Consider the following 12,427-nt stretch of genomic DNA (forward strand, 5'->3'; position numbering starts at 1 on the left):
CCTTTCCTCACATTTAATACAATGCTTTCAATTGTTTTACTATATTTCCTTTAGATAGATCTTTTGACTATATAATGGTCATTGGATATTTTGGTGTGGTCGTATAACATTGTTGTCACCAGGGTGACAAGGATCCTCTGTTGTATTTACTCTGTGACAGCTGTGTGATGCAGGCGGCTTTCACATTTGGCCAACCTGAATTCTTTCTAGATGCCTGGTGAGCTATATTTAGATGGGAATGGTTATATTGAAGGGGCTTTAGACCTGGTGGCCTATAGTTCTTTGTCAGCTTGGACAGCGTGCTGATAACAGTCTCTCTGAAATCCCCTTCCTTCTATTCAGCATGGATTCTAAAGGCTTGAGGGATGATCTTCGCTTGTTTCAGAGCACTTTACTCCAAGATGGGCTAAAAGAGCTCCTGATTGAGAACAAGCTAATTGACTGTGTACTAAAAGTAGGGGACAGAAGCCTCCCCTGCCACAGGCTCATTCTGGCAGCATGCAGTCCTTATTTCCGAGAGCTTTACTTTTCAGAAGATGGCAAGCAGCTGGACAACAAAAAGGAGGTTGTTCTCGAGAATTTGGACCCTGATATCATGGAAATGATAATGAACTACATGTATTCTGCAGAGATCGACCTCACAGATGACAATGTGCAGGATATTTTTACTGTTGCAAACCGTTTCCAGATCCCTTCAGTCTTCACTGTTTGTGTGAATTACCTTCTGAGCAAGTTATCACGAGCCAACTGCCTGGCCATCTACAAACTAGGGGTGACGCTTGACTGCCCCAGACTGGCAGTGGCTGCTCGAGACTTTGTTGCAGACCGGTTTGAAAGTGTGGTCAATGATGATGATTTCCTGGAGCTGGCTTCTCATGAACTCTTTGCAATCATTGGAGCAGATGCCCTGAATGTTGAGAAAGAGGAAGTTGTGTTCGAGTCCCTGATGAAGTGGATCAGGAAAGATAAGGAGAATCGCATCAAGTCACTGGGCGACGCCTTCGACTGCATTCGCTTCCGTTTGATCCCAGAGAAGTATTTCAAGGAAAAGGTGGAGAAGGATGATATCATCAAGTCTGACCCAGAGATCGTCAAAAAGATCAAAGTAGTCAAAGACGCCTTCGCTGGGAAACTCCCGGAGACAAAGACAGGAGAAGATGGTGAAGGAGAGGACAGCATATTGCCTGGCTATCTCAATGACAACCGCAGACAAGGCATGTATGCCAAAGACATGCTGCTGATGATCAGTGACACTGCTGCTGTGGCCTATGATGGCACTGAAAATGAATGCTTCCTGGCTGCATTGTCTGAGCTAATCCCACAAAACCACGTCAGTGTGGTATCAAAGAAGAATAACCTCTATGTCTTGGGAGGATTGTATGTAGATGAAGAGGACAAAGATGCTCCATTACAGTGCTACTTCTATCAGGTACGCAAAAAATGCCTTTACACTTGTTGGTTCATTTTCTTTTCAAATGTACTGTTCATGGCATTTCTTTACCAAAGCTTCAGTAACCAAAACTATTTTTCACAGCTGGATAGTCTCACTAGTAACTGGATAGCTCTGCCACCAATGCCTTCGCCCAGAGGTCTGTTTGCTATGGCGGAATGTGACAATATCATCTTTGCTGTAGCAGGCAAAGATCTACAGTCCAATGAGTCTCTTGACTCTGTTATGTGCTATGATATAGGGTGAGTATATATTGCCCAAATTGATACATTTTCTATATATTGCATACTCAATGTTGAACATGAATGGTTTATAATAGTGTCATCTACTCACTACTACACTATAGGAAAATGAAGTGGACTGAAACCAAAAAGTTGCCAATGAAAATTCACGGCCACAGTGCTGTCTCTGAGCATGGACTTGTATACTGCATTGGAGGAAAAACCGATGACAAGTAAGGCTGCAATAACCACAATAAATAATAAAAACATGCATTTTCACATTTTGAATGTAATGTATGCACGTACATTGCACGTATGAACTTCACATCAATCAAAAATGTTTTTCTAAAACCTTTTATCCCACAAATATAGTAAGACAACCAATAAGATGTTTGCATACAATCACAAGAGGTCAGAGTGGAAGGCTGTTGCATCTATGCAGACACCACGATCCATGTTTGGGGCAGTCATCCACAATGGGAAGATTATTGTGATTGGTGGAGTCAATGACGACGGCATCATCGCTACATGTGAAGCCTATGACTTTGGAACCAACAAGTATGTGCATATAGTTATATTGTATTTATTAATAAACATGTGCCTAGAATCTACAAATTCATGAAATCCCATTTAAGGGTGACCAATGACCATCATTGGAAAGATATACATAATACATTTGGACCAGTAACGATATGGAAGACTTCCATGAATGAACCAAAATGTGCCTTGTTCCAGGTGGTCACCCTTCACAGAGTTTCCTCAGGAGAGGAGTTCCGTCAATCTGATCAGCTGTGGAGGGCTGTTGTATGCAGTTGGAGGCTTTACTGTGGTTGAGATGGAGAACAAAGAGTGTGTCCCCAGTGAAATCACTGACATTTGGCAGTAGGTGTCCATTTCTTTATTACATCAAATCATACTTGACTATTATTCTAAGACTATACTGTAGGATCGTATTTGTATATTTCACTTGTGCAGTATGCTGACAAATGTCTCTTTTAATAATAGGTATGAAGATGATAAGCAGTGGACTGGGATGATCAAGGAGATGCGCTATGCAGCAGGGGCCACTTGTGTGTCCATGAGCCTCAATGCTGCTAGAATGCCCAAACTGTAACAATTGGAGGATACTGTGTATACCAATAATGTCGTTTGTTTCTGGTTGTGAAGGCAGTGTTTTTGTTTTTATTTTTACTTGTGGCTCACTAGTCAACATAATACCTGTTTTTGGTGTGTTCTTTCTTAATAAATCATATTTTAGTTGTAATTCCCATTTCTTTATTTTTAATCATAGATTCATACTAAATATAAATATGTGTGCAATATGCTACAAGTATACCCATTGTCCCTCCTCTACAAGAGTGGACACACTTACAGTATGTTAGTAGAATTGCTTTTAAAAACACTGTATACAAGGTAGGCCTACTTGAATGGAAAAAAAAACTTTTATTACAAAACTTCAACAATTCTCATTACAAAAAGTTTTTACGAGGTCAGTAGGCCTACAGTATGTTAACTCTAGGCTCTCCAGTGAAAATAAAGAGCACTTAATAAATATGCAAGTTCTATCAGACCTTCTCAGTAACACTTGTTATGCATCAGATACTAAACATACAATGCATTATCTTATAATGTATTATTGTATAAGAACTCATAAATACCCATGATCACAACACCTTATAAAGCATTTTATAATGACTCATATCACCTTCATTAATCTAATTACTTAAAAGCACCCAATGAGCACTTAGTGACTTATAATCACACTATGTATATCATAAAATGATTATAATATATTACAACTATGATAATTGTATAGTATAGTATGAGTTCTTAGAACATAGTGTTATAAGCAGTTTATAATGCATTATAAATATGCCATGACGTCACTGAAAATTACTGTGGAATGCATAGCAAGTGTTGCCATACTGAGCTCAGTCAGTATATTATAAAGCAACGTTAATTCAATACAGATAAATGGGCCCTTTCAAGAAGGCAGATCTGAAAATATTTTCTTCTTAAGATACTCATTCCTAGCATCTTGTGTTGAGAGTTCCATGGAGTTCCATTCAAAATGAGGGATCTGTATGTGCAAATTAAAACATTGGTTGTTGGATACTGAATATTTCAGACTTGATACAAATGTCATTCAAGTAAACATTAACATACACCACATTCAACCTCCTCTATGCTTGCCTCTCTCACCTGAACAACATGATATCCAAGGATTTCTAGGTGCCTCTTTCTCATCATAGCTTGACCTTTCATGTGACGAGAACTTCTGCAAAACGACTTGGAATCCAAGAAGTCCACAGCAACACTAATAAGTTAAAGCATGAAGGGGTAAAAAAGACATCATTTTCCCAATGGTACATATTAGGGGTGGGACAGTTCAGTTAGCCCAGCTCAGTTTTGGGGTCTTGGTTTTGGTTCGGTAATACATCAAATGCATAGAAATAGTAATCCAGGATCATAGGTAAACCAGGCAAGAACCTATCATCAGTCTAAACAGTATGTCAAAAAATCTATAATCTGTCTGTACATTGAAACTATACACTATAGGATGCCATTTGTCTACAGTTTACCTGGCATCCGTCTACATAACATGATCTCTAAAATACATTTGAGCCTTTTCATAATCCTACAAGGTCATCAAGGCAAGTGCTACGGGCTGAAAGGTGTAGTCTGAAGAGGTAAATCTGAAGAGGTGAGTCTTCAGATTACGACGGAGGATTGGGACTTGGGAGTGAGTCTGCCGTTCTAACTGCAATGGGAAGTTCGTTCCAGTTTGGATAAAAATAGCTGATCTACAAGCTTACAAAGCGTTGCGATTAAATTATGTAAATTTCTGTAGATCGTCTGTTTTTTCTGTTTCGTCATGTTGTGGAATATATTCTTACCGCTGTGCTCCAGGTGGCAACTCATTCCTGTTCTTTTCCAGTGAATCAGAGCCCCATTGAACCTTTCCACTGCCAGAGATCTGCAGTGTGTTGGGCTCTATGTAAGGCACAGGCTGATAGTTCTTGTCCAACACACACTCAAAGTCTATAAGAACAAAGTGGTATATTATAGAAATAGTATATTGTGGAAATGACCATCATGATAAAATTGTCATACATTACTTGCCTACTGTGTAGAAATAAGGGGTGAGCACTGCCACTCGGGCACAGTTCATTCCCCCCAGGACCTCACCCAGCATTCTGTGAATTTGCTGTTGTACATGACTGATAAATCCATTCCCTGGAAAACATTTGACAGACAATTGAAAGTGTGGATGAGATGATAACAGCACACTTTCTTATTTATATTGTATCTTTTCTCTACACTGACAAACAGTCCTTGACTCCTTACCTTTCCTCTGCAGACAGTAGTGCTCATGAAACCATGGAACCTGGAACTCAGGGCACTCAAGACACACAGCTCGATTCAGCTCCATAAGCTGCAGTCGAATCCGCATTTTGAAGGCATCATGTAGGGCTGTCAGGAGATGTTTTATTATCAGTGATGAAGTACTGAGTCTGATCCTCTAAGCTGTGATTTGATTGATTTAAAAATGAATCATTTATAATGCAATTGCCTTTGATCATTTTAACATAATTCTTACTTTCTAATTGTGAGTCCAGCTTGCTGAGAAAGTTTATATTAAAGATTTCTCTTATCAGTTTCTCTGGGAAACAATTGGCTATTGCCAAGGCATAGCCAAGAAGCACTAGCAAATGGGGATCCATGGAACCTGGAGACAAACAGATGAAAATATGCAAATGTAATCTTTAAAAACATGTGTCTGAGCAAATCAGTATTTTTTGTCCTACACAAAGTTTCCATTGAGAATGAAGGGACAATTTTACATCATAGTGTCTGAGCAAATAGACATCATGATGATGTACGATGATAAGAGCACCCCTCACTTCACACGGGTGTGATTTTTGAGGGTATATTCAGCTAGTGTAGATTTTTGTCCTAACACAAACATTAAATGCCATTAACAATGAATGGAGAATTTACGCCATAATTATGTAGATTTTTGTCCTAACACAAACATTAAATGCTGTCTGAGCAAATCGGTATTTGTGTTTTACTTTGATTGTATAATTGTATTGTGATTTATGCATTTAAAACTTTAGTCTTGCTTTTGTGGATTATGATTTATTATGGTTATGTTGTGGTTGATCATCCTCTATTGGAAAGAGCTTTGGGTAAACTCCTATTTTCTTTTATATGGTATATAAATAAAGATGACTTGACTTTTTGATTAACAATGATTATTAAAAACAAAACAAAAAAAACACTGATATTCACTTACTGATATGAGGTGTAAAGTGCTGAATGCAAACTTCAAACAAGTCATCTGTTCCAGGAGGATCATAATTCAGTTTGGCAAAGGGTAGCAGTGTAGCATATGTCGCTGAGTGATGAATCTTAAAGACGAGAGAGAAAAGAAAATACAGTAAATGATGTGTTTGCTCTGCTTTTCCTGCCGTTTACATTTAAAATTATTATTTAAAATCTAGTTATAATATGTAAAATTATATAGTCTCTCTAAAACACCTTATCAATGTCTTTAATTGCCACACAAGCAACACGATCCATTAAAGGAGTACATAGATAGTTTGTCCGGGTTAAGAAGGCGGCCAAGTCAAGTATATTGCTCCAGTTCATCTGGTCCATCATCCTCTGTAATGTGACCATGGTCTCCTCCAGCAGAAATTCCTCAAACCACTCTGCAGAAAAGTACTTGTACTGTAGGAACTTGAGCTCTTCTAGTACCACGTCCAGCCGGTCAGTTGTTTGGAGTCTCTCTTGCCCACAGTGGTTCAGTGTCTGCAGTAAGCGGACATACTTGTTGGGAGTGTTGTGACGGTAGGCGGGGTCATTGCGCATCGACTTGGCAATCGCCACGGCTAAAGTGTTGAGGTCACTGAGAGAACACTGGGGCAACACCGCCTCCGCCCGTGAGATCACACCTTCGTCAACTCGTGGGCAGGGCAGCATTGACAAGATGCGGGTCATCATGGTCACTTCATGAGGAAAAACGCTGTTCTGCAAGAAGCTGCAAGAGAAAATGACATTAGTCTAGTTCACTCCAAATAAAGCTAGGTCCATCCATCTTCAACCGCTTATCCGTAGTCGGGTCGCGAGGCAACAGCATCACCAGACTCCAGAGTGCTCCAGACTTCCCTCTCTAGAGCAACATTAGTGACTTCCTCCTGGGGGATCCCGAGACATTCCAAGGCCAGTGAGTCAATGTGTTTCCTCCAAGTGCGCCTTGGTCTGCCCCGGGGTCTCCTCCCAGTGGGACGTGCCTCGAGGACCTCCCTAGGAGACGCCCGAGAGGTATCCTAACCAGATGTCACTTAAGCTGGCTCCTTTCCAGGCGAAGAAGCAGCGACTCTACTCCGAGTCTCTCTCGCGTGACTGAACTTCTCACCCTATCTCTAAGGGATATGCCAGCCACCCATCGAAGAAAACTAATCAAATGCCTGCCTAAATCAAATATCATGATATATTTTACCAAATAAAGTACCTTGATATCAGCGATTGTGACAATATATATTTATTTTTCGAATAAATTATACTTTTGAATTCACTTACAGTTCAAACCATGACATGCACGAGCATGGGGTTCACACTAATCGAGCACAAAAGGTCAGGTGTGTGCGTTGCTCGTGTTTATGGTTATATTTTGGAAAGGTAAACAGGGTGGAGTGAGACCAGAGGCTTTGGGTTGGGGGGTGATGGCCTAATGGTTAAAGAGAAGACCACATAGGCTGTAATGCACCAGAGTCAGGTTTGATTCCCGACTCTGACGACCCCTCTCTCTCTATCCCCATTTCCTGTCACTATACACAGTACTATAGGCAGAAAAAGCCCAAAGGATTTTTATTTTATACGTGTGCGGGAGTTTTTTCCTTTCTATGAAATCTATGTAAAAGTTTAATAATTATACAGTATGTAGTAGGGAGTCCCTGCTTCATCTCTCCCTCAGCTAAGGGGTCTTTGGCCTGACAAAGACAAACATTTAAGACCCCTGTGCTAGATGATATCTAATTTCATATCACAATATTATATAATATATTGCCCTAATCCAAAACAAACAGATGTAGGAAATTGGTATGTAGGTGTAGCAGTTAATAATCAAAACATTACTCACTTGACCAATCTATTCCTTAATTTCCTGAATAACTCAGGGTTCTGGTAATGCAGCAGATAAAGTGCTCGAGTAATTCTGGTCACTTCCATTGGCCTGTAGACATGAAGGTTATTTTGGACTACTGATGCGATCCTGTCAAGAAACGATGAAATTACATGATTGCATTATTTTTATACACTGTACTGTAGAAGCTACTTGGACATGCTACATGACAATGACAGATCTAAAGCAACTTACTTGCTGATCAGCTGAAGATTCCTACAATTAATCTCTTCTAGTGCCTTAACAACAGCCAGGGCCTGGTGGGCACTGAACTCATCTGCCAATAGGAGCACTGTGTTCTCTAATCTAAAAGGATTTAAATAGCATATTAGAAACGATCTACAGCAAGTACCATGGGTTAGATTATATTGCATGCTGTTGTTAAGGCGCAATTTATATTTTGTTGCACATAGTAAACTTTAGTATATAATATACTTCATTAGGGTGCATGTGTTTGGTCCAACGTACTAACAGTTCTACAGTCATGAGTCCGATACCCTACCCAAAACCCAAACCTAAACATAACCTCACAGGAAGCCACGGGTTAGTTGTAACCTGCCACGCATGTCGGGAGCCACGGGTGAGTTTTAACCCGGCCATGCATGTTGGGAGCGACGGTGTTGTCGGACTAATGCCTGCCAGACTGTTAGTATGTCTAACAAACGTATGTACCCCACTTAATTGACCGTAGTCCCCCAGGGGCCTATATGAGTCCTGCTCCATTTTTCCCCTCTGCACCAAAAATAAAATAGCTGATCTACAAGCCTACAGTGCCTAGTTTTGCGACACGTTGTGAGCTTGTAGATTGGCTATTTTTGGCAAATATTTCTCCTCCAGAATAGGAACCTTAGTATTCAGGTGGTTAGCAGTTGTGTATAAAACTACACTATAAAAGAATAATACAAACAAACCCTTCTCTGATTTCTGGACTGGCCATGGGACTAAGAGCAACAAACAGTGTGGTGATGGTGAAAGGATCAGTGCTTGAGTCAATCAGTTCTAAGAGTCTCAGTTTAGCTGCCAGCCTGAAGTCACAGTTGTTGAATTGCAATGACTGATACAGCCTCAAGATAATGCTGATGGTCTCTGCATCGAGCTGGCAAACGTTTTGCACCAGGATCTGGTTGCACTTCATCAGCAGAGGCCAGTGGCTGTGCTTGTGGTTACGCAGGAACCGCACCACCCTCCTTGCTGATGAGGGATCCTTGGAGTTGGTGTACAGAAGATCATCTGCCTTGCTTATGAGAGCGTCCCGCAAACGAGGAGACACCAAGGAAGACACGCTAATCATCAGTGTGGTCAGGATCCTAAGAACAACAAACGCCACATAAAAAGATATTAAAAATGGGAAACCCATTTTAAAGCAATTTTCATCACTTCAGCCTGAATGTATACCTAGCATCATCGATAGTCGACAGCTTCTGATCCAGAATATTAGTTATTTGACCCATCAGAGGGCTATGTTGCAGGTGTTGAACATGTAGTTGTAGACATACTGCAAACTTGGAGAGGGATGACATTGGCAATCTGGAAAAACAAATGAAATAATTTATTCTTAATTGCGATAACAATAATTCCACGTGGACAGTGGGACATGATGTAATGTACTGTACCGGTCTAATCTGAGCCATGCTTCTGAAACCAGGTGTTGAACAAGAGTGTCATGAGGGTCCACATTGAGCCTGAAAGAATCCAATGATAAATTGAATGACATTGATAAGCTGCAGTTTCATATAGAGCCTGACCATGTATCGGCCCATTTATCGTTGGCATTTTAGACAATATCAGTCTAGTTTCTAAGTACTTTTAGTAGATAGCATTTAGAAGCTCAACTTGTCCTCCTTACTTGAGAATATTGTAAAGCATGTCTACCAACATGGAATCCCCCATCAGGGTAATTTTATTCTCGGCCAGGATCCGGAGGGTCAGGAACTCTGGGTTGTTCTTGATGAAATCAACAGTCCTCAGCATTTCTTGTTTCTCCTTCTGGAACTGCCACAGCATCCCCACAGCACAACCAACATGGCTCACATTGAGTTTAGCCTTGTTCTTGCCCACCACCTCAAACACTTGGTCTTCACCAGAGCAGACTTGCAGCCTCTCCAAAAGATAGTCGCTGTTCCCTGACCCCGCATGTAGTGCCCTGCGCAGGCAGGAGTTCACTAATCGGAACCGAAACAAAGCCATGAGCTCAGCCTCAGACTAATCGAAGGACAATGTGAATACTACTAAATGAAAGCACTGTTATTCAAGGACTAGGATCTTGGAGATGTCAGAATGATGTGTCGTCATCTCTATGAACCAGTCGGTAATGTCGACTCGGTTAATTGTTCAGCTCCATATGGAGATCCAAGCATCTAGAATCGATGATGTCAACTCAACTGTCGTATAGTACCAGCTTGTCAGGTAACTATGGTAATCTGACAATCACGGTTCACGGTGATGAGAGCTAGAGCTGCTCTAGTAGAGCATTTGTAACAGCATAAACAATGTCTGCTGTCTGTCAAGTGTCAAATCAAAGTCATCAGAATAAAATATCTAATATTCTGAAGTGTAACGGTATCTCAAATTTTTTTGTCAATGACGAGTAGCACGTAACACCATTCCATACTGAACTCAATCCGGAAAACTAATATACATTTAAGCAAAACAATAGTCCGTCAGGAACAGGACTTTCCCACTGAGCAGTGAGCACACGTGTCTGGAACAAGCAAAACACGACTGAGTCTGACTCGTCAGTGTGACAACGTCACATGCATGTAGGTAATGCTGGGTTAAATGGCTGTCTCCGGCACATAGGATATATATTATTCATATTTTCTATATATATATAAAGACGTAAAATTGTCCGTGTACAATGTTAAAGTAGTGATAACATTCCACTTCCCTATAGCCTAGCCACTTCCCTAGCCAGTAATGTCAAACAATGTAGTCGCATGTTTTAAGGCACAGAGCGTCCGTCACGGGCGGGTCATTATGGTGGACACCAGAGCCTAGGGTGCGTTCGGAAATGCGCACCGGGAGCGCACTCGCCTATTAGTTTGCATTGCACAGTGCGCTCAGTGCGCTATTTCCGAACGCGCCCGACGGCTCTGTTAGACACCGTTTATAACACCGAATCACCGATCGGCACAACGAGGGATCCAAATCGAGCATGCAGTATCGGCTAAGTAGCCATTACCGAGAATTGAGGAGAATATGCGCACGGGTATTTACAAACTTTTTATAGTTTTGAGGTGATGAGTAAAGTGGCCACTGCCCTGGCTGCTATATTTTCATATACGGTCGAATGGATTGTCCCATATGCAGAGCCTGGCTCTGCTGAGTCAGGCTGTACTGGAGTACAGTACAATTTTGATGTATTTGTACTTCAATTGGGTATTTCCGATTTCCAATACTTTTCCTTCTACTCCATTCCACTACATCTCAGAGGCAAATATTGTACTTTTACTCAACTACACTTAAAACTTTAGTTACTATAGTTACTTTTACTTTGTAGATTTAGATTATTATTATTACAAAACAACAGATAATTTTACAACAATGTTTTGCACTTTCATCAATTCAATTCGTTTTTTGCTATTGAACTCATACTCATCACTTTTGGTTTTCTTCCAGACAAGGTTAGAGTACGCCCTCTGGAGCAGGAAGATGGCATTGCAGCAGCATCTTCCCTCCCTTTGTGAGTGGTAGGCTATGTGAACGGATGTGAACTGGGAGAGGGTCCATGAAATTGCTTGGGTTGTTCATCTGGGATTATTCAAGTGGCTTATTGTGTGATGTTAAATCCTATAAAAACATGGGACAACCCTTCTTTGGAGCCGGTTTCCACAGACAGCTAGGTCAAAGTTGTGATGGGGATTTTCAGGGGGTTGTTCACCAATCTATTGAAAAATATATTCTGTTAATTTTAATTTGCCATGACCTAGAAAAATTGAATCCCTGTCTTCACTTTCACAGCATTTAGACCTTCATCAGGCCCGATGAAGGTCTGAACGACTGAAACATATTGCTCAGTAAAATGCTGTAAGTGAAGACAGTGTGCAGGTTTCCATTTTTGAATACTATTCAATTATCCGACACACCTGTCCTCCGTAGGTGTGAAAAAGGATTTTTTTCTTCTAAATTCGCCATGACCTGGATTTTCATAGCCTACCCAGGGATTCTCTTCTTCCCATTCCATACACCATAATTACTGGGGTTTGGATTCCACCTTCTGCTGTAAAGGTTGGGTACCCGGTAAGTGTATTTTGTTTGTTAAAATAAGTGTTAAATAGCGCTATAATATGCTCTGTAATCATTGCAATAGAATGTTTGTTCATTAACAAGGGTCTTCAGCTCCTTACTAAACAGAAATTTCATTTTCTGGTTGGGATTATCCAATCAGGAGAGATAACTCATACACATACAGTATACAGGATAAAGAATCAAGTTTTTTGGCTCCCGATCCGATTCCGATCATTTGAAAATGATGTGATCGGCACATCAATCACCAATCACCCGATCCGATCGGGACAACCCTAGTCTGCATCTATAGCCCAGCTCTGAGATGGTATGTAGAAGTGG

The 12,427-nt window shown here is 40.7% G+C and overlaps 2 protein-coding genes across 2 annotated transcripts; one reads left to right on the top strand and one right to left on the bottom strand.

Annotated features, from left to right (window-relative positions):
• The first annotated feature begins 294 nt into the window (after positions 1-294).
• klhl41a (kelch-like family member 41a) lies at positions 295-2,935 on the top strand. Its single transcript, XM_083775919.1, has 6 exons — positions 295-1,429; positions 1,535-1,692; positions 1,797-1,904; positions 2,044-2,229; positions 2,407-2,553; positions 2,677-2,935. The coding sequence occupies exons 1-6, from the start codon at positions 344-346 to the stop codon at positions 2,783-2,785; spliced, it is 1,794 nt and encodes a 597-aa protein (XP_083632045.1). The 5' UTR covers positions 295-343; the 3' UTR covers positions 2,786-2,935.
• Positions 2,936-3,003: 68 nt separating this feature from the next.
• On the bottom strand, positions 3,004-10,705 carry fastkd1 (FAST kinase domains 1). Its single transcript, XM_083775918.1, has 14 exons — positions 9,708-10,705; positions 9,475-9,543; positions 9,257-9,388; positions 8,773-9,168; positions 8,057-8,167; positions 7,820-7,951; positions 6,217-6,718; positions 5,972-6,086; positions 5,273-5,401; positions 5,020-5,145; positions 4,795-4,908; positions 4,569-4,713; positions 3,874-3,988; positions 3,004-3,751 (listed from the first exon to the last, which is right to left on the bottom strand). Exons 1-14 carry the CDS (start codon positions 10,046-10,048, stop codon positions 3,656-3,658), a joined length of 2,523 nt encoding a protein of 840 aa, XP_083632044.1. The 5' UTR covers positions 10,049-10,705; the 3' UTR covers positions 3,004-3,655.
• Between the last annotated feature and the right edge of the window lie 1,722 nt (positions 10,706-12,427).

This window comes from Protomyctophum parallelum (genome assembly GCF_964188405.1).
Source record: "Protomyctophum parallelum genome assembly, chromosome: 11".
In the NCBI taxonomy this organism is placed as follows: domain Eukaryota; kingdom Metazoa; phylum Chordata; class Actinopteri; order Myctophiformes; family Myctophidae; genus Protomyctophum; species Protomyctophum parallelum.